This window comes from Meriones unguiculatus, chromosome 11 (assembly GCF_030254825.1).
Source record: "Meriones unguiculatus strain TT.TT164.6M chromosome 11, Bangor_MerUng_6.1, whole genome shotgun sequence".
Lineage (NCBI taxonomy): Eukaryota > Metazoa > Chordata > Mammalia > Rodentia > Muridae > Meriones > Meriones unguiculatus.
In genome coordinates, this window is record NC_083359.1 from 47,068,431 (window position 1) to 47,091,723 (window position 23,293).

Sequence of the window (23,293 nt, forward strand, 5' to 3'; positions counted from 1 at the left end):
AGACCAACACAATCACATTTTGAGTTAAACACTCACTCCGCATGGCTGAGCCCATGATGGAAAAATGTAGCTTAGCTTGGCTCATTATGACTTTCAAAAACTGCACATGATGTCTGGAAACAAGAGGTGCACAGTCAGTCTGACAGGGTTGTAAATACAGGGTGCACAGACAATCAGAGAGACAAGGATGTAATTTGGTGACCAGGAAAGATATTAAGCTTGTCTTGTCTCATGAAAACAGCTGTGAAAGCAGCTCCCTTCCACACAATTTAATTTATTCTTAAAGAGACAGTATGAAGAAGGGGTGTTAAATTTGGCAAAAGAGTTGACTTTTTATGGAAATATTCTACAGATGCAGGTAAGATAAAATATCTACAGAAACTGGGTTGAGGCCAGATTCAATATCAGCGACCCATTTTTATGAGACAGCCACTTGATAGTCTTTGTCTCTGATTGTACTGGAAAAATAGTTCTATCTGGTTCAGGGACATGGGCATTTCATGAAAAAGGACTCACTTCTTCCTGCTTTATTGAATGGGTTCAGTCCTCCCCCATCTTTTTTTTACCCCCAGGGCAACTGGGTTGTGTTAAATGGTCTGGTGGGCAATGCAGGAAAAATGAGCAGAGGAAGCTAAATGCCTACAGTCTGTCTCAGAATGACCAAGAGTCTGCACTGCTGTAAGGATGAGCCAGATGCATTTTTTTCTCGTGTAATGAGGCTCCTTCAAGATATGGATCTCAGAATCCATGTCAAACACAAGGACAAAGGGGAGAACATAACAAGATATGTCTTTCCCGAGCTCGTTATTAGACCAACAAAGGTTGTAAAAAAAAAAAAAAAACCTGAAGTAATGAGTACAAAAACCAAATGCAGTGAATGGCAAGGATTTCAACAGTTTAATTGGATTATCAGAAGTAAAAACAGTCCTTGCATATGCTGCTGCAATTAAGGCAGTCTCCCACACTGCTCTTAGTCAACACTGCACTCAAGGGGAAGTGGCGTGGCCGTGATGCTGGCTGCTGGTGTGACATAAATGAAGGCCAAGGCGAGTAAAACTGTGGGTTGAAGTTGGTATCCACAAGTCGGTTTGAATTTGCAGTTATTTATTTATTTGCTTCTTTGTTTGTTTATTCAATATGTATGTGTGTGTGCATGCAGTGCCCATGGATTCAGAAGAGGGCATCAGATTCTCTGCAACTGGAGTTACAGACCCTGTGAGTGTTGGGAACTAAGCCCAGGTCTTCTGCAGGAGCAGACAAACAAGTGCTCTTAACCACTGAGCTATTTCTCCAGCTTTTATAATTTTCTTTAATGCTGTTTTCCTGTCTCTAGAAAAAAATATAAGTTTACTTGACCTTAATAAAACCATTTCCCTTGCTCATGCATCTTTCCTCCTGAAACAAAGGTCTTTCTTCACCTTCCCAAATATAGGCAAACCCATTTATATGGGGGTGGTAGAAAACTTCACCCCAATTATCTTTCATGTAAACACATTTATGAAATGGTTAAAAGGAAAGTTGAAAGAATTTCCTGTTTTACAATATAGCATAAAAGATACATAGATATAGCATAAAAAATAGCCACACTTTAAAATTAGTCCATTAATTCTCAATCAGTGTAGATTCCTCACACTATTTTTGTTTATTACAGTACTGGAATAAATCATTGGGCAGTTTTCATTACCTCTAGTAAATAAGTGATGAGTGAAATGGAAAGTAGGTGTGGGTAGATGGTGAATAAAGGTCTATGGGCTTTTTTAAATTGTCTGTGGACAGACAAGCTTATTTAATTTTTAAATGTTTTCATGATTTTAGCAATGTTTTTTATATTCTATATAATCAAGATCGTATCTAATCACTTGATGGAACTTATCAAAAAATGCCCATGCTAAAGATAAATGAACAAATGTGAGCAGGGGGAATAGGATAGGGTGGCTTTTAGCTGGATGAGTTCAGACTTCAGAATGTACATCTGTGGTCAAATGAAGCCAAACAAGGTCCAGCTTGGTCCTATTTTTCAAGCAACTAAAGCAGAACATTTATAATTTCATTTGTGTTTGTATGTGGGGGGTCACTAAAGGTCAGTCTCAGAGGCCACTCGTCATGTGTTGCTAGCTGTTTTGTTTTAGATGAGGACTCTCAGGCTAGCGTTCTTTATTTCTCCCCGAGCTCTGGTTATAGATGTGCATCACCACTCCCAGCTTTTCCACCTGAGACCTGGGGGACAAACTCAGGTCCTCACTTTTACACAGCAAGCTCTTTAACAACTGAGTATCTTGTCAGCCCAGAATACCTATGGTTTTTTGCAGGCAAGCAATCATTACTATGAAGTTCACATACCAAGGAAAGCAGAAGGGGAGACAGTGCCATTGCTCCTGGAGACCATAACACTGATTCCTGTCTCCACAAAGGGCACTGAGAAGTCCACCACTTCAGAACGCTCCTCATTGATGGTGAGTGAGCCCACAGCCATGACTGCTCGTTGATACACCACCTGGATAGAAGAAAGAACATTGCCTTCATCCTCTCTTTACACCACCACTGGACCCTGAGGCCCTCTGTTGGGATGAGAACCTAGAGGTAGCAAAGATGACTTACTTCACCTATCATTCCATTCCACACATTGTTAACCTTTTTTCCATGCTTCCCATTGGTCACCAGGTAGAGGTCATAGGTGAACTTCACAGTCCTGGACAGCTTCTTCAGGATGTCAATGCAGAATCCCTTGCAGCACTTCTTCACATTCATCCCTTCATTGGTTGAGTTGCTGCCAAGAAAACGCCAGGATCACAGGAAGTTACTCTTGGAAGGTTGTGCTCTTGGCCACATACACTTTCTATTTTTAGATGAGATGTTGAAGCTCATAAAGGGAAAGTGAGTTGTGAAAGAAATGTTGGAAGTGGTGTCGGGGTGTGTGTGGAGGGGGTATGTGGGTAGGTGGGGGGGTGTTAGCACACATGCAGTGGTTAGAGGAGAATACCACATGTCTTCTCTTACTCTCCACTTTGTTGTCTTGAAATAGGGTTTCTCACTGAACCTAAGCACTTGACATTTCAGCTAAGCTGGCTAGCCAACAATCGCTCAGGGTATGCCCCTTTCCATGCCCTGACCAATGCTGGTGTTACAGCACACACAGCCATTCTCACCCAGCTTTTGGCATGGGTGCTGAGCATTCAAACTCAGGCCTTTGTGCTTTCATGTCATCCAGTTTTATCCATGAAGCTACCTCCTGACCTTCTTGTTTTGTGAAACAGGGTTTTCTGTATCCCAGCCTGGCCTCAGACTACTCCTTATGTAGCAAAGGATGATTTTGAACTTCTGATTCCCGCATCTCTACCTCTTTAGTGTCAAAATTACAGGCTACTGCAGGCTAGGCAAGCCCTCTACCGGCCGAGCTACAACTTCAAGCCTTAAAACTGCTTCCTTGTAACAGCTGATCTTCATTGGTGGGTGCCTATTGACTAGGCACTCTGATAAGTGCTGTTAGCTCATTTCTCTAAATTTGGTTTGGCTCACATTCTCATTACCAGAAGAAAGTTACCCACCCTTACTTTTTTTAAAGAATTTTGAACACATAAAATTTCTTAGACCATGGTATTATCAATTGATCTAAAATGAACCTTTTAAAAGAAAAAAAATCTTATGGAAAATGGAGCAGAAAATTTGAAATCCTCCAGGAGACTGTGGTTTTCCTGCATTTTCATGTTTATGACTTTGTAGAGCTAAAGGGAGAAACAAGGGCACCTAAGAAAGTACATTAGAGTCAAGACAATGAAATTTTCTCTTGTTCTAAGGCTGTGGATTGTGCCTCTTGACAGGGCTGCTAATCAAGCAAGGGGTTATTAGTAACATTCTTTCTGTGTAAATGTATGGCATGAAATATAAAGACAACACCTCAGGGTAGGAAAACTCCTGGGAAGACACAGCAAAACCTGGGAGATGGCTCAGTGCATAAAGTATGTGCTGCACAAATAAAAGGATCAGAGTTCAGATCCCAGCACCCACATAAAAGCCAGGCACACCTGAGGCAGGGGTCAGAAACCAGCTAGGCAAACTAGGAAGAACTGGTGAATTCTGGGTTCAATAAGAGACCTGGCCTCAATAAATAAAGTAGAGAATAATTGAGAAACATACCTGATTACAACTTTAGGCCTCTACAAGTATACATACACACGTACATACACATATGCATGCTGTACATTTGACTACACACACACACACACACCCACACACCTCACACACACACACACACACACACACACACCTCACACACACACACACACACCTCACACACACACACCTCACACACACACACACACACACCTCACACACACACACACCTCACACACACACACACATCTCACACACACCACACCACACACACACACACCACACCACACCACATCACACCACACACACACACCACACACACACACCACACCACACACACCACACCACACACACCACACACACACACACCACACCACACACACCACACCACATCACACCACTCACACACACCACACCACACACACCACACCACACACACCACACCACACACACCACACACACACACACCACACCACACACACCACACCACATCACACCACACACACACACCACACCACACACACCACACCACACACACCACACCACACACACCACATACACACACACCACACCACACACACCACACCACACACACCACACCACACACACCACACACACACACACACACCACACCACACACCACACACACACACACCACACCACACACACCACACACACACACACCACACCACACACACCACACACACACACACCACACACACACACCACACCACACACACCACACCACACACACCACACACACACACACCACACCACACACACCACACACACACACACCACACCACACACACACACCACACCACACACACCACACACACACACACCACACACACACACCACACCACACACACCACACCACACACACCACACCACACACACCACACCACACACACACACACCACACCACACACACCACACCACACACACACACACACCACACCACACACACACACACACACACACCTCACACACACACATGCACCACACCACACACACCACACCACACCACATCACACCATGCCATACCACGCCATACCACACCTCACACACATACATAGGCAAAAAAATATCCATAAAACATTGCCATCAGGAAGGTGACCCAAGGCTCTGTTCTCTCTACTTTACAGCTATCTGACTATACTCACCCAGCAGGCAAGAGTCTAATAACATCCATTCATGCCCTTCAACAACCAAAGGAAGCACTATGGTCTCAGAAACTTGCTTCCAGAGCATCTCACCAGAAGGTCTTTACTCTAATTCTACCTTGCACTATAGCATCCTATTAGCTCAGACCTGCAGGCAAGTCCCACAGCCATGAAATACCTTCTCTCCTGGAAACCTCTACTTTGTACACAGTGAATTGTTAGCTAAGCATCAAAATACTGTTTATGGAAATACAAAATCAAAATAGGAAAAGGTTTACATGCCTCATGAAAAGGCATGGTACAAAGAAAGGCAAACATAAGCATAGCTACATAATATCAAATCGCTACAAAATAACCATCCAGAAAAACAATGGAATAGAAAAGGTAGCTGTATTTGATGGGATATTTTTCTTTCACATATTTTTGAGATATTCCTTCATGTTTTCTAGTGCATATGCATTCTTCATATAATTGGACATACATACATCAGGCTCAGAGACGTCTGTCAGGGTCTCTATGCAGAAAGGTAGCTATGCTTGGCAATACAACTTGGATGATGGAGCGGGTGGCAGATGGCATCTTTTTTCTTTATTTCCAGGTTTTGGATAGCCTCACTGGACTCACTGTTTTAACCTTTACACCTGATCCTATCCCAAACTTCTACTCAATAATGGGGCTTCCTGTGGCCAGGGGCATCATGGTAACTTCCCTGTTTCAGCCTAGAACCTAAGCAATCTTCCATGATCTTCCCTGACCCTCCTGCTAGAAGGCACATCTGCATACAATTGCATATTATGATTGATGGGGTCAATGTAAAATTATAGTAAGTAAGTACCTGCTTCTCCCCTACCAAATACTCAGAAAGAGGGTTTAAGGTAAACTTAAAAACAATAAAGACAGCCTAGGTATACTCAGTTAATGGCAAGCCCAGTCACCATTTTCTGTCTGTATATGTAGCTTTGACACATGTACCCTGATTAGATCATCTTTCTTTCTCCTGGAAATGGCATCACACACTGATGCCTCTTCTTCCATTTGGCCAAGACTTCTGGGATATGTTGGACAAAAGTTACAGGTGTCCCATAATTTAGATCACAGGTATGCTCTGATCTTGCCAAAAGCCTCAGCCAGCTTTTGAACTAGTGATGACCACAAGGTTTCTTTCTAGATGGTCACAGTGAATATTCACCCCATAGGCAATGAATGCCTCCTCTATGTAAGCAACTAGAGACACAACATGAAAAAGATATGCAAAGTTGCAAATGAACCTTGTTATTGCGACTGTAGATATGGAGCACCTGATGATAGTAAACATCAGATGGCTCCTTTCCCAGTCTTTGTGAGTGAGAAGGGTGTGTGTCTTAATCACAGAAAAAAAATAGGCAATGATACTCAGGCTTTTGCAGCTCTCCACCAAACCAAAGGTGATTCACAGAAAGAAATATAAGGGAAGGGAGTCAATAAGATGTGTGGTTCAATGGCCTCACAACTGTCCTGTGTGGCCAGTGGCAGAGAGTAACACACGGTTGAGCTGTGTGTAGAGCCTGGGCTTGCTATCACAGACCAGGAATCTCAGCTAAGTGTCCTCACTCCTGAATGGAGAGGCCAACGCAAGATGGCTGGGAGCATGTGCGTTTGGAGTGTGAAGTGTTTGCCACAGGCCCATGTGTTGAAACATTTGGTCACAAAGAGGTGGCTGCTGCTTTGGGTGGCTGTGGAGCTTTTGAAAGGTAAGGCCTCACTGGAGAAAGTTGGTTGTTGAGAGGAGGATCTTGAGGCTTAGATTCCAGCCTTTCTTCATGCTCACACTCTGCTTCTCAGTGTGCTGTGAATGAAGACATCCACAGCGTCCTCGAGCACCATGAATGGAGCCACACCATGCCTTCCCCACTGTATTAGCTAACTTTCTAGCTATCGTGATGAAACGGCTGACTGAAACAAGGAAAGGAGGAACACACACACACACACACACACACACACACACATTTTTTTTAAGAACTCCATCTCTTCCCTCCAATGTTTAGACAGGTCAGGAGTTTCTTCAGAGACTGACCATATCTCCTGGCAGATCAAGGCAAATAATCCTTCCAATTTTCTCTCACTGCCTTCAACACTTAGCAGTGTAGATGGAAAGTCATTTCTCAGATTCTTAAGACTTGCGAGTGCACTTAAGACCCCAAGGTTTAAGAGACTGGACATGAGGCACAAAAGGTCTTCCTTGCAAGGGAATTACCAACAAAATAAATGTGCTCATGCTGTCTGGTTGGGATCTTTTGGCAGCCCTGCATAGCACCTTTCTTCTTGGAAATGCAATTAATCTCATCTGTGCTAATATTCGGATTAGTGGTTCTTAGTATATTTCTATTGATCTCAGTTAAATCCAAAACAATTTTGCTTAGACATGTAGGCACAGTAAGCGTTTTGAATTTCCACATGGAAAAGGGAGCAGAAAGATCCCACCTCCCTGCAGGGACCTAAAACACAAATCTTATTGTTCAAAACTGTATAATCTTCAATAAAAAAAAAGTCAATTCTTTTAAAGAAATTAATTTATTTGTGTTCATGTTTGGCCATAGAAATGTGGCTTAGAAATTGAATATCTACTTGGTCTTTCCTCTGAGGTTACTGTCTATCATTTCATATTATATCATCATATCCTATCACACCATATCATATCATCATATCATAAACTCATGTACCCTGAGCTGGCCACAAGTTCATTATGGATTTAAGTATAACCTTGAACTCTTGGTCCCCCCACCCCCACTTCTGCTTTAGATCTAGTGTGCTAGATCTAAAGGCTTGTGCCATGGTTGCCAATTTCTGTAGTGACTGAACGCAGGGTCTCATGCATCCCGGGCAGGCACTCTACCAACATTCCTAGTAAGGTTACTAACTTTATACTCTAAGTCCTCCTGTAGATTTTTAAACATAAGAAGTCCCACCTGATTGGCTGTTTCAGACAATCTTGTGATGGTCAGAAGCACCTGATGAGGTTAAGCTCTCTGCTTTGTGGGAGACACTGTTTTCTTCATCTGATCAACTGCAGCTCACAGAATCCTGCCCCCGAGCTTAGCCCTTTTCTCACATTCTCTCTCCCATGATTCCCCCAGCTCACTCCTCTCCAGCCTCTTCCTTTGATTTATCTAGGTTGCTAAACTCTTTCCAGCACAGAGTCTTTGCACTTGGGCTGTTCTTCTTCCCAGCCTTCAGATGTCTAGGCCTTCTCTTGTGATCTATACTGCCCTCACTCAGGCCATACTACTCTCTTATCACATCTCCTGGGGATCCCTCCTCAAGGCCTGATAGCATTCATTTGCCCCATCCTCATTGCCTGAGCTGCTTTCAGCCATTTTCAATACGTGACTGCAAGATCCTTGTCTTAGCCACCAATACGTACATCTCTGTCCCCAGCAAGTCTGTACATGAAGGAGAACCCTAAACTTACTATGTCAGTATTATCTTCAGTGAGACAAAAGAGAAAATGGCACAAATGCAGTCCACTCCCACCTGGATCCCACCTAAAAGTCATGTGCAAGGCCAGAATCAACACAAGCTCAGGCAGGCTTTATTTAAACATGGAACATATCCACCTGGGAACTAGAAAAGAAACAGAAGGAAGAAGAAAATGCTGAGGAAAGAAACCCAGAAAAACAGAAAATGGGAAAAACTGAAGGGCTGGTACGGGGGTGATGCCATTTTCTGGCCCCGTGTTTGAACCCCACCTTTTTACTCACTAAATGCCTGCACACAACTTTCCTCTCTGTAATTTTTTTTATTTTTATTTGTGTGTATGTGCACATGTGTGATGAGTGTGTGTGTGTGTGTGTGTGTGTGTGTGTGTGTGTGCAAACATGTGGAAGCCAGAGAACAAAGCTGGGTAGTTCCTCTAGAAATCTATAGACCTCATTTTGAGAAAGGGTCTCTCACTAACCTGGAACTCATCAAGTAGATTGGGCTAGCTGCTGGCCACGATGCCTAACTGGCTTTATAATCATCATCATCATCATCATCATCAGTTCTGGAGCTCAAATTCAGGCCTCTGTGCTTGCAAGACAAGTCCTTGACCAATTGATTCACCTCTGTAACCCTGAAAAGGGTTCTTAATAGTCCTACAGTCTGCTGGTATCAGTTTCTCATGACAAAAACACCAAATCCATATAGACATTGGAATTAAACAAATACATACTTGACACATCCCTAGGCATGCAAGACTTCTGATCTACTACATGATCATGACAGCAGTATATTTGATATTGTAACTGGATTGTGGCTACTATTGCACAAGCTCTTAGGTAGGACTGAACACATCTAGCAAAGAGCATCCTTGGAACTCACTTGATCTTGACAAACTTCCGACAGGGCACCGTGTTCCTTACACAGGTCTCAGTCAGTGGGTCTATGTCTTCGACGATGACGAAGGGAGCTTCCTCCAGGGTGACAATGCTCAGGTGGTTGTCGTCTGGCTCACAGTCAGAAAAGGACTTGTACCTTGGCCACACAGCATGCCTCAGGCTGAGGGTCTGATTCTCCCACTTGCCCACCTGCATCACAAACACAAAGACACACTGTGCTTTCTTACATCACTGACTTCCATAAAGGCAGGTCCTTCTCACGGGACACTGGGGTGTTAAGAAAAACGGTGAGGACCTGAATGTTGGGCAGCATCTCCACATCCCAGACCCCTCTGGAGGCTAATGAAATGTGTATATCTGGCAGTGATGGCTGACACGTATGCTTCTGGGGCTCCCCAGAACCACAGAGTTCAGGGTGATGGGTGTTGTGGAAGCAGCATGGAATGTGATGGATGTGATGTAGGTTTCGGTGTGCATCTCCCCTTCTCTGCTGTACAAGCTCTTCATCACAGGAACATGTTTCCTCATCTGTCTCCTGGCGCAATTCCACCTGCTTCCTATGAAGTCAGGAGAGTCAAGCAGTGCATATAAGAAAACCAAGTGCACTTGAGAGGAACCTCAGGCTTCTACTGCAATCATAGAGGATGGAAAAGAAAGGGAGAAGCATCAAATTATGCTGAGAAATAGGAAGGGAAAGAGGAAGTAATGAGAAGTGAATGAGAAAGAACAAGGAGGAAGAGGAAGAAAAGAGGATTGAACAAAGAGACAACCTAAGGGGACAGAGCCAGTGACAGAATTAGAAGCATAATTTCAAGCTCGGATATGGTACCATTTAAGTTGCAAATGAAGGTGAACTTTTATTAATCCACGGAGCAGAGAGATGGTTACTGCTTAGTGCGCATCAAGACCTGTCAAAATAGAATCGATTGTATTCCCTCTGAGCAGCAGCTGGCATCTTAGTGAAATCAAATTGAAGGCTGTATGTTTTGAACCTTAATTTTATTTGACAGTTTATTGGCACTGTTCACATACTTGCCAGGAGAAGGCTGCGCCCGCGCCTTCCTCTCTCCATCCTCCTCCAGAGCAGCTGCCTGACACCATGGGTCAATGCTTTATTTGTAATAGCAACCTCAAGGAAAACACCTCATTGGAGAAGCTAAATGCTGAGCTCAGGCTTGTCTGTGCTGACATGACCCTCTCACCTCTCCTCTGGTGACGTGAGTGTAACCAGAAATGAATCTTGGGCCCCTAAAGAGAATCCAGACACACTGAATACCAGAAGGTGATGAGGGTGAAGAAGAGAAAAAGCATTTCTGCTCTCTGAGATTACCTCATCATTTGAACTGGAAATTTTTTGCTTGCTGTAAAGAAACATCCCATGTGGCTAATTACAAAATTGTCTAGCTTTGGCGATAGCATCCGTTTTTAGACACAGAGGTTGGCAGACTAATTTGGTGAAGCAAACACGCTCATCTACCCATGATGTGTGATATAAGCTAGGGAAAATGCGGGGCCCGTGGAATTCTTTCTTTAGTCAGCATTGAGTTATCGAACACCTACTGCATGCTGGTGCCAGCCTAGGAGTGATGATGGATCAAACAGAACGGTTCCTGCTTTCTTAGGAAACAGAATGGTTCCTGCTTTCTTAGCAAACAGAATGGTTCCTGCTTTCTTAGTGCTTTCAGCCATCTGAGGGGCAACGATCAAAATAATAATACCAAGTATATACAGATACTGTAAAACCTTGCTGTTGGAGAGATGGCACAGTTGGTGAGTGTTCGTGCCATAGCATGGGAACCTGAGCTCAGTCCCAAGAACTCATGTGATGAAGTAGGGCATGGCAGTATGTTCTTGTAATCCACTGCTGGGGAGGAGGAAACAGATTCAGGACACTGCTGGCCAGCCAACCTCATCAGTGAATTACAGGCTGCTGTGAGATACCCTAAAAACCCCACCTTCACCCCCAAAACCATGTATAAAGCATCCTGAGGAGCAACACCAAGACCTGAGGTTGACCTCTAGCTTCCACACACATGCACACGTATGTGTGCCCACACACATGTGCATACACATGCATACATATACACATTTTAATATGCATTTTCAGTCCTTTATATTTGTCTTGAAAAACTCAAACCTGACCTCCAAGAGAGGCTGGGAAGTTGACTGGGTAGGACAAAGCCTCTGATAGTTAAGAAGTTTTGAGTGTTCCCAACAGCTTCACCCTTTAGCTGAATAACTTCGAGAAAGTCACTTGTCCTTTCTGAGCGTCATTGTTTTTGTTTGTAAAATGCAAAGAACAACCAGAAATCCCTTTGAAGACTGTAGTGAGGTCGAAATAAGACAACAATGTACACAATGCACAAAGCAAAGGCCCTACCAATGTACAGAATGTACACAACAGACGCTTGCTTCTATTCATTCATTCCCGATGATAGCACTATGGCTTCAAGGCTCTTCCTGCCTTCTAGACATAGCTTTCTAACTCCCAATATAAATAATATGCACGTGGATCAGAACTAGCCAATGCAAAGCATCCCTGGAGGCTCTGCTCAGCCTGCTAGCATACTGCCTATTGGCACACATAATGATGGGAACAAGCTGTTAGAGAATGACTATCGAGCTAGGTAATAGAAAGACCAGAACGATAAAGTGATGGCATCCTTTGTAGTTTCTTTTGGGGAGGAGGGGGAGTGTGTGTGTGTGTGTGTGTGTTTGTGTGTGTGTGTGTTGGAGAGGGTTAAAATGCAAGTATATAAGCCTGTGAGTAGAGGAGAAAGCTCAGTCTTGGCTGCTGTTCCCCGGGCACTGTAACCTTATTTTATTTTTGTTTGTGAAAGCATTTCTTTTATTTTTGAGATTATAATGTACAACACTTCTCCCTTCCCTTTCCTCCCTCCAAACTCTCCAATATAGCCTTCTCTACTCTCTTCCAATTCATGGCCTCCTTTTCTACTAATTGTTATTACATGCATGCATATACAGTCTTAAATATAGCCTTTTCAGTGGATAATGTTACTTATATGGATGGTTCTGCTGAGTGTTTGGCACTGGACGACCAACCAGGGTGCCACCTCTCCTGTTCCTGGCATTTCTTGATTGCTTGTAATTCTTTGTGTAGGGTTGGGGTGGGATTTTTGAGGTGGCATTTCTCAGTAGCCTGGAGTTCACTGACTGAGCCAGCCTAGCTGGTCAGTGAGCCTGGGATAGCCATGACTGTCTTCCTGGCACTGAAATTACAGGTGCACAAAACCTGGAGTTTTCCATGCAGAAGGGGACAGGCATTTGACTTACTGAACCATCTTCTCGGCTCCCTCAGGCTCTGATAAGACTGGCTGCTAACTTTTCCTGAGCCCTTATCAAGCATTAGGCACTACTCTCAGCACCATTTTAATTTCTACATGCCTCTTGTACAAAAATGAAAGTTATGGGCAGATTTTTTTTTAAATCTCTATCACAAATATTTTTCATCCTTAAAAACAGGCCTCCACTCACCCAAATAGGCTGTGTGGGAGGAGAAAAACATTCTTTTACCTTCAAAATAAACTGGATTTTGATGATAGAGCTTTGGGGTATTTTCAGCAAATACACTGAAGTTTGGAGGACAAATGAAAATAATTGACCTGTGATGGAGAGAAGTGATTTCACTGACAGAAATATAAAAAGGAAAATTAACTTTGTAAGAATTTTTTATCCATTCTTATTAATATAATTTAAATACAGTGCTTTGAGAGTGCTAACTGCCCTTCAGCTTTTAGAAAGTGCTCTGTGAATGGCCAATGATTACTCTGCAAATGTTCAGCCAATATGTTCTCAGAGCAGAGATAATTTCATCTCTAGAAGCTACACGGCTCGAGTTAAAGTCTCTGCCACTTCATGTCTGGACAAGCTCAGAGTGATGTCACAGGGACAGCAAGCAGCTGGAAGAATTCAGATGAATAGGTGGCTGCTTCTCTTTTTCCAAAGGGAAAAGGTGAACCACTTGAGCCCATTTAACCTATTCATGAAATGCTCACAAGATACAATTAAAATAACTGCATAGCTGGCTCTCAGATCTCCCAAGCATAAAAACAGATACGTGACATGTATGAACACCAAAACTGGGGGTGGGTGTAGGTCAGTTGGCAGAGTGACTACTTAGCATGCACAACGCTCTGCGTTTGGTCATCAACACTGCATAAAATTGAGTAGAGTGCCTCACCTGTAATCGGAATAAGAAACTTGAGATTATGCTTGGCTACAAAGCAAGTTTGAGGCTAGCCAGGGCTACATGAGAGCATGTCTCAAAAATAAACAAACAAGCAACAACAAGGATGCCAAAGTTCTGAATCTAGCTCTGCTCAACCCCTCAGGCTGCCTGTGAAACCCAGGCCCCATCTCCAAACATCTCCCACCAACCTTGCTATTGTTTCCTCTAGTCTGCTCTCTTTCCACCTCTAAATTATCCCATCACTCTGCATCCTTTCATGGGATAACAAATACACTGATGCTCCAAGTTGGTCGCTCTACAATCTGAGCTCCACATTTGTTGTTGTAGACCAGCCACTTCACTGAATATTTGCTGAACAGACTCGCAACAATATTATCATTTCTTTTGCATAGAATTCAAAGTTAAAAGAGGAAAACTGCTTGTTTATCCAGCTTTTCTCCTTGGAGACAAGACAATGGAGACTGAAATTAAAAATCAGAGAGGTTTATTAAAAGCAACAATAGAAGCTGAGTTCACACCACCTATACCCCGATCTGACTGGGCCCCCAGAGCTCAGGAGGTGATTTCAAAAACAGCTAGTATTAAGACAAACACTTGTGCAAAACATCAGAGGACATTTCACTCCAGATAATAAGCAGCAATTCATTTCCAAGCTGGAGGGAAGATGAGACACAAACTCTTCGGGAAGATGAAGTTACAGAGGAAAGTAAAACAGAAAGGAGGTCAATTTCTCTCTACCTGAAATATAAAAGCCTTCCAAAAGGCATGAGATAGGTGACCGTGAAGGGGCTGTGAAATCACTTCATGTCCGTGTTTTGCATAAGTAGCATCATCCACTAGAATTGCTTCCGTGCCTCTGCAAGCTCGTCAGTGCACAAGCAAGCCAATAGCAGGACTACACCAAGCCATTCAGTGTCTGAGGGGGCAGCTGGAGATCCCAGGCAGATCTGAATATGGTGGCTCTAGGAATGACAGCACAGGATCTGAGCTCCTGCTATAGCTTGGTAGTAAGTTGAAACGTGCCACGGCCAGAGTGTTTCACAGAGGGGTTCAGTAATCTTTCTTATTTTTAAAGACAAATTTGGGATTTAAAGTTCACCCATGACAGCTAGTGCAAGCACCACTGTGAAACTATGTTTTCCAGGCCAGTTATAAGAACTCCACAAAGAAGTTGCTGAGCAGCAGTCGTAGGTGAGCCCGCCTTGCTCCACTGTAGTGGGACAGTCTTTAACACACCAGTCGAAGGAGGTGAGATGATGACATGTCGCTCTTTGGAGAATGACTAGGAATGAAGACATAGTGGTATGATGGAGACACTCGCCTTTAATTCCAGAACTTGGGAGGCTCTGTGAGTTCAAGACCAGCCTAGACCAGCCAGCGCTACACAGTGAGACCCTATCTCAAAACAAACAAACAAACAAAAACACAGACAATCCAACAAACAGAATGGACTTAGGCCAGTGGGATGGCTCCATGGGTAAAGATATACTTGCTGCCAGGTATGGGGACTAGAGTTCAATTCTTGGGCACCACATGGTAGGAGAAGAGGACTAACCCCTGCCAGTTGTCCTATGAGCTCCACATTCAAACTGAGGCACGCATGCACGTGCGTGCGTGCGTGTGTGTGTGTGTGTGTGTGTGTGTGTGTGTGTGTGTTTGTGTGTGTGTGTGTGTGTGTGTGTGTGTACCCATACAAAGTAAATAAATGTAACATAAGATTTTAGAAGAATGAACTCCCAGGTCTGGGATAGTGAATTGTGCTCAAAGTGCTTCCTAAGTATGAGAGCCTGAGTTTAAATCCCCAGCACCCACAATAAACATAAAAGGGCTAAAAATGGCAGCGTGACACTGTGATCCTAGCACTGGGGAGAATTCCCAGGAGACAGGAAGATCCCCTCATCTCCCTGACTACCTGGTAAGCAGAATCAGGAGGCTCCAGGCACTCTGAAAAGCTCTGTCTCAAAGAATAAAGAGGAGAGTTATTGAAGAAGACAGTGGACATTATCCTCCATTCCCTACATGCACAAACACAGGTATATACACACAAACATTTATTCATATACACCACAGGAAGAGATAGATGGACAGAGAGCAGCGGAAGAAAGTCCTGGATTTCCACAGTCCTTGATCTGTGTTGAGGCCTGGGCTACTGAAGCCTTGGATGCTTCCGCGGGCATCTTAGGGCATTCTGCCATAGGTCGCCCAAGGACCCTATTTTGAGAAGCACTGGGAAGATTATACCTTTGGCTACAGGCAGAATTAAATGCAGCTGGAGAAAAAGATGGAAATCTTTCTTCCTCAGTGACTTATATAACCAGTGGCAATTGCCAACAGATCTAAATGAGTTTAATCAGCTATTAGAGCCTTAATTAAATTCCTCTCAGTTGAAATTTCAGAATTGCCTAATTGTTACACAGTTCACATTGGAACTGTTGATTTTTTTCCTTCTGTAACCATTCTCAGGTTAATCTGATATCTTTACAGATAAAAACACCAACTGTTGTAGAACCAAGCACAGATTTGGTCATCTGTGGAGTTATGTTTTGGTCCTGGGCGTTTCTACAAACAACTCAGATATCTACATCCATTCTTCCTTTTTATTGGTGCATATTTATTATATGATATTTATTTTATGTAAGACATTTTTTTCTCAAAAGTTTTTTTTTACTATATTCTTTTTCCTCTTCCCCCTTCCCAATAGTGTCCTTCCTTTCCCTAGTCTCCCCTTTTGTGTTCACACCATGTGTGTGTTTCTATACATCTATAAAGAAGCCTAAAACTCATGAGTTTAATAAAAAAAAAAAAAACATGCAGTATTTGTCTTCCTGTGCCTGACTTATTTGACTTGATATAATGGTCTCCAATTACATCCATCTTCCAGTAAATGATGTAATTTCATTCTTTATGGCTGAATAAAATGCTATGGTGCATAAGTAGCAGGTTTTCTTATTCATTCACCTATACTGATTCTGCAGCTTGGCTCTCAGTGGCAGACACAGATGCACATACCCAGGAGCAGTACAGCAGGGTCCTATGGTAACAGTCTTCTCTTCAGGCTCAGTCAACAGGAGAATAGCTCAAGGCTTGTTCACGTTTGAAATTTAAGTTTAAAAGTGAAAATCTTTGACTCCATTTGCTTTAGGAGTTTGTGTATAATCTCTCCAATTCCTCTGTTCCTAGGTCCCCAGGGATGGACAGAAGTCCTATTTCTTTGGTGTACTTTTAATTATTAAAAGTGATGTGCTTTTCTAATTAGCTAAGCAGTTAATAGTGTTTTCTTCCTCCTCTTTGATTCCACATTGCAAAGATCTAACATCAGAGGCTTGAAAAGTCATAGAAAAAGTAAAAGGACCTCTCATGATCACTAATTTTTTTGAACATGCTCCTGGGAGTCCTCCTTATTGTTTAATTTCTGTATCAGTCAGCTTTTTACGGGCTGTAAAAATAGTTATTGAATAACTAATAAGTATAGTCATTGGCATTTATTGAGGTACTACAGTCACCCCAACAGGCATTTTCTTATTTTATTGCCATGATTCTGCAAGGGGGAAAAAAAGCTGTTTATCCTCATTTTGTGACTTGAAAAACTTGACAACAGAAGTGACTTGATCAATATCAAACAGCAGGCTAGAGGGTCTAGAGTCTGAAGGCAGGATGCCAGCCTTTCAGAGACTCCAAGGCTTCCAAGGTTGACATTGTATCTCTTTTGGGAGTTTCAAGGAAAAGAGTGTGCACTTCGGATTGGTGGGGAGGGTTTTGCATGATTCAGACGGGAAGGGAGTAATCAGCACTCTACAATGGACAGGGTGATGATGCCCTGGGAGGTGGGCTCTGTGCCCTGGTATTTCCTTTAGAAGGGAACCCTGTTTGCTTTCCTTGTAGAGTATGGGGGTGGGAGGGAACGAAGAAGGGGGAGGGAAAGGCCGAGGAAGAGGGAGAAAGCGAGAGAACACAATTTGAAGTGGTCTTGCAGCTTGCTTTCATGCAGGGCAGCTTTATCTCCCCAGTTTTCCTGTGAACTTATTCTTCCAAGGACTTGAACTCTACCATGGAAAATGCCTCCAACAGCAGTGCTATTAGTGAGCCCTGCTTTGTGATCTTGGGGTTGAATTCCAGCACAATGTGCACGGACATCCAAAAGGCAATTATAATAATAGATCAGGAGAAAAGAATCCAGTGCTTGAATGTGAGCTGCGTGACAATTGGGTAATTTGGGGATGTCAACCAAGAAGAATATAATTAAGGCTCTAACAGCTGATTAGACTTCGCTCCTCCATAGTAGCCTCCTCCCCATTACATAAGGGCCCTTAGAAAGGAAGGTCTGCTTTCCTGCTGTGTCAGTGTGTTTCAGACGCTCCTGCTTAAAAAGACACTATCTAAGGAGATGATCATGTGGTTTTTCTCCTTCAGTTTGTTTATAGGGTGGATTACATTGATGGCTGTCCATATATTGTACCACCCTTGCATGCCTGGGATGAAGCCTACTTGGTCATGGTTGATGTTATCTTTGATGTGTTCTTGGATTCGATTTGCCAGTATTTTATTGAGTATTTTTGCATCGATGTTCATAAGAGTGATAGGTCTGAAGTTCTCTTTTTTTGTTGGGTCTTTGTGTGGTTTAGGTATCAAGGTGACTGTGGCTTCATAGAATGATTTTGGTAATGTTCCTTCTGTTTCTATTTTGTGGAATAGTTTGAGGAGGATTCAAGTTGGCACTTCCTTGAAGGGCTAGTAGAATTTTGCGCTGTAATGGCTAGCTTTTTGACCTGCCCCCACCCCCCGAGGGAGGAGCAGCCTTGCTAGGCCACAGAAGAGGACATTATAGCCAGCCCTAAAGAGATCTGATAAGCTATAATCAGATGGAAGGGGAGGAGGACCTCCCACATCAGTGGACTTAGAAAGGGGCAGGAAGGAAATGAGAGAGGGAGGGTGGGATTGGGAGCGAATGAAGGAGGGGGATACAGATGGGATACAAAGTAAATAAACTGTAACTAATATAAAATAATAATAAATACAAAAAGGACACTATGTGCCCACATGGCTGCATCTGTGCTTACTGAAACCCAAATGCAAAATTGGATGGATATATTGCCACTCCACAGTGGCACTATATTGAAGAAGAAAACAAGGTCTGCAAATCAGTCCAGGAGAGGCATGATGGGGGAACAGATCCTAGGATTTGGGTTCAGGCAGGACCTAAGTGTCACTGTTGAAGGAAAACCATACTGAGATCACTTCTCTCTTCAATACAGCAGTCATTCTTACATTTAAAAAAAAATACCTTCACAAAGACTGTTTAAAAATATGGCAAAGTTTTCCTCTTGACCTTCTAATGTACTTTGTTCTGAGTAAATTTCAAAGATCAGCATCGCTTCCAACTGTAGAATAAATGAAAGCCATTTGCAATCAGGCAGAGTCAACAGCTCTTCGAGGAAGCATTTACCTGGACAATATTTAGTAGCTCTGTCCCCTTGGCCATGTTGCCAGTGAGTTAGAAATTTGCCGGAGAGTCCAAAAGGCATGTTCCAACCCTGGGAGGATGGTAAAGCCTCTCATCCTTACCAGCCTGAGATGATAAAGCTAAAACGTGAATACAGAGAAGACTCGTCCTCTCTGGCATTTTTTTTTTCTTTTAATGAAAATCTTTAAAGTGGTAAAACTTCAGTCTGAGAATTTAACTTTTTATATTTAAAAAGAAGAGAACCTCCATGTAATCAAATGTGAGACCAAGGAAGCCGCTGGTGGCATCAGTGATCACACTTGACTTGAGGGACATCACAGGCCAAAAGTGGATGGATTTCCTCACTCAGCATTATAAAGGAAAAGAAAGCCTGTTCCACCTGTCTCTCATCCCTGAAAATTCTAATTTAACCTTAAATACAGTGTCTGCAAAGTTTTAAAATAAACTTTGCAAGATCTGAGGGGACTGATTGATTGAAAGACAGTTCATCCCCTTGCCCATGAGAAGCTACTGGGCTGTGAATGCTAAGGCATTTGGTGTCTGATGGGTATTTGTGCTTTTGTGTCTGGAGCAATATAATAAATTTAAATCTTTGAGAGGGACATTTTTCTCCTTCAAGATGAAGGGGAGTCAAGGTTGACACTTAAGGTACTGATAGCTATGACAAGGACAAAAACCAAGCCCTGTACACAGGTTAACTCCAAGACCAAGATGGAATACCTGCTGATCAGAGCTCCATTCTCCTTAGATAAGATGGTATTTTACAAGCAGTTTTCTTTGTTGAGCTCTGGCCACAAATGACTTTGCTCCAGGCTGTGTCTGAGCCCTAAAGGATTCCAATAAGAGGATCCTATAAAATGCTAGAACGAACAGAAGATTTAATGTTGAGGAAACAGTTATACGCTTAACCACAATTCTGTCTACAGTTGGAAACATGACTAGTAGGGGCTGAGGAGACAGCTCAGTTGGTAAGGTCCTTTCTGCAGAAGCTTGAAGACCTGGGTTCAAATCCCCAGCATACTCACAAAACAGGGGTGCCACAATGCATGCTTGTAACTCCAGCTCTGATGGGAAGAGATGGCATGGGCAGATCCCTGAAGCCTGATGCCCCACTATTCTAGCCAATAAGCAAGCTTTGGGTTCGGTGAGATGCCTTGTCTCAAAAAATAAGGTGGAGAGAAACTGAGGAAGACACTCAATGTCAGTTTCTGGCTGCCAAACACATATATGTTCACCTACACATATGACACCTGTATACACATGTGAACACAGCCATAAATGCACACACACACAGAGACACACACACACATACACACATACTACATGATTATTAGGATGTGTTGGAAGGGAGGATAGTCACTATGGGATGCGATGGCTCAGACTCACCATTTTATAAAACAGTCTAGGTAACCCTCAGCTGTCAATCCAGTTTCACCCATAATGACTGTCCTTGTCTTAGATATGAATGAACAACTCCAGTGCTCTGCAGAGCTGCTGAGAGGAAATGAGAGGCAGGCCAACTGCTTGCCCTTCCTGCTAAGTTATACCACAAACACAGCAGCCAAAAAGGACCCACAGATACTACAAGAGAAAAGCCGAGCAATGACGCGTATATAGGAGCCGTCCTCTTTGTTAGAACACAAGTTTTCAGATTCAGACAAATTATAGTCAAAGTAGAATCCCAAAATTCCTGATGAGTGTCATAACTAATTAGTAAAATCTTTCTCTGGGGTTACACTATACTGGAGTCTTGGTTCATCATTCAATAACTGTTTAATGCGTGTTCTCCAACATCAACCTTCCAACAGCAGCTCTTCGGGGCAAATGGCCTCTCAGCATTTTGTCCAGGGGTAAAATGTTTTAGAGTAAGTCTGTGGGGTAAGAGTGGGCCTACCTGTTCTGTTCTGAGTAGGAGGGAGGTGGGAAGGCAAAGGGCAAGGGATGGGGTGTGTCAGTGTAGCCCAGGTGGGTCCTGCGCTCACAAATCTCCTGCTTTAGTCTCCAGATTGCTGAGAGTGCTTACCACCACACACACCAGGTTTTCTGTTTATAAATGGTTGGAAGAATGATATTTATGACACATGAAAAATCTTCGAGACCTGAATCTGTGTCCGTAATTAAAGCTTAAGTAGAAGATAGCCATGCCTGCTTCCCTTCACTCCATTTACACTTCTCACACCAACAAGGCAGGGTTGAGGGCTTGTCAGGAAGATAGTGTGGCCCCCAAAGCCTAAAATATTGGCAAGCCTGCCTCTGACATAAAACCTTTGCCAAATACCGTGCTGAATCTCTATGGGTAAAGGACTACTAGCTAGATAGTAAGAAAGATAAAATAGGATGCCCTAGGAAAGAATTGTACAACAAAATAAAAAGTGATAAGAGCAAAGGGTCGAAGGAGAAGTAGATGCAGGAAATCTTCAGAAGTGATAAACAACTGGGAAAGGTGGCAGGTTTCAAGTGTTTGGAGTCTGCAAAGGAGGGAATCAGAACAGAAAGGAGGAACTTACAGTTCCCACACTGAGGAAACAATGTGGACAGAGGGTTAGTTGCTGAATGGAAGGGATGTGATTATGAGTCAGGAAGTCATCCAAACTGGATGAACCACACTGAGTACAAAGGAAAGAAGAGAAGAGAAATAAAGGGAAAGGCCGAAACAGGGTCCAGAAGCAGGTGGGTGTTGGGGAGCACCCCTGCAAACTCGCTGGAATCCGTTCACCTTTGAGTGTACACATGTGATTAGCTTTGGGTTCACTCAGAACCTGCGCCTGCTGTGTGTGTGGCGATTTTACTAATGGGAGCCACTGTGCGTCATATTAGACTCATCCTGTTCACACGACTGTATTCACACTTCTTGGGTGATTTGGTTAAACTAAGAGGTCATTTTAAAAGCATCTCTCCATGAATCACCTCCACTCCGCTTTAGCCATTTAACCCAATGGCATAAACTGACTCAGTGGTTCTAAGCTACAGGCCGGCTCACACATGCTTATGTCTCTTCTCCAGTGTCACATTAGCCCCTAGACCTCTCTATATTCTTCTGAATGACTCCTCCCTACTTGTACTCCTTCCCTATTCCAGCCAATGACTTTCATTCTTCACAACCACAGACCTTTTCCTGTTTTCACGAATGCCTGTCTCCACCTGTGCTCTTGTCACACCCACTTGGCACCTCCACCCCCATCTGTGAGTCAGTCTAACTACTTTCGAACCTGGAAACCAGCTGCACAGGTAGAGAACTTCACATGACCACCTAGCTGAATGTCGTTTCGAAGTTCTTCTTTTACTAATTGCATCTTCACCATCTCCTAGGAACTATTTCAAACCTTCACACCTGCCCACAAGACTTCAGGCCTGCCAGCAGCATTGCTCTCAGTTGATAAATCTACCTCTTATTCCAGTTTAGATAGACAACCCACATAATCCATAAACTTACCTTGCCTCTGCATAGGCCTTCCTTCTCCTTTGAGAACTAAAGAGGCACCTTTTATCTAGACCAATGGTTCTCAACCCCTGTGGCTTGGGGGTTTGAAGATTTTTTGAGGGGGTCAGCTAAGACCATCTGCATTTTCATGACAATTCATAACAGTAGCAAACTTACAGTTATAAAGTAGTAAAAAAAATAACTTAATTGCTGGGGGGCCACCACAACATGAGGAACTGCATTAAAAGTTGGCGACATTAAAGGTTGAAGGCTAGTGCTCTAGAGCAACAGTGATCACAATCCTTGGTGCTTAGATATCCCTTTTCTGTAGTCACAGCTCCTTTAAAGATCTTGGTGCATCTCTCCCCACTAAAGTGCAGGCCTATTATACAACAGCCCCTCAAATTTTCCTTGTGGGCTCAGCCTCCGTCCCTGAGCTCTGCACTAGGCTGCTTTCCTCCTTCTTCTGCTGATGCAAGGCTCACAAGTCTCTACTCTGCCTCTCGACCTCAAGAGTCCATGCTCGGGTCTCTTCTGCTCCTCCGTCTTCAGTGATCAACTCTAGGTCAA

The 23,293-nt window shown here is 43.3% G+C and overlaps 1 protein-coding gene across 2 annotated transcripts in view; it reads right to left on the reverse strand.

Moving 5' to 3' along the window:
- Positions 1-23,293, reverse strand: part of Grin2a (glutamate ionotropic receptor NMDA type subunit 2A) — a 420,942-nt gene that overhangs the window by 89,504 nt on the left and 308,145 nt on the right. For both annotated transcript variants that reach the window (XM_060364161.1, XM_060364162.1), the window contains exons 5-7: positions 9,615-9,820; positions 2,599-2,767; positions 2,341-2,494 (exon numbers count right to left, since the gene is read on the reverse strand). In XM_060364161.1, coding sequence (XP_060220144.1) covers positions 2,341-2,494; positions 2,599-2,767; positions 9,615-9,820 — 529 coding nt within the window. The remainder of the gene's footprint in view (positions 1-2,340; positions 2,495-2,598; positions 2,768-9,614; positions 9,821-23,293) is intronic.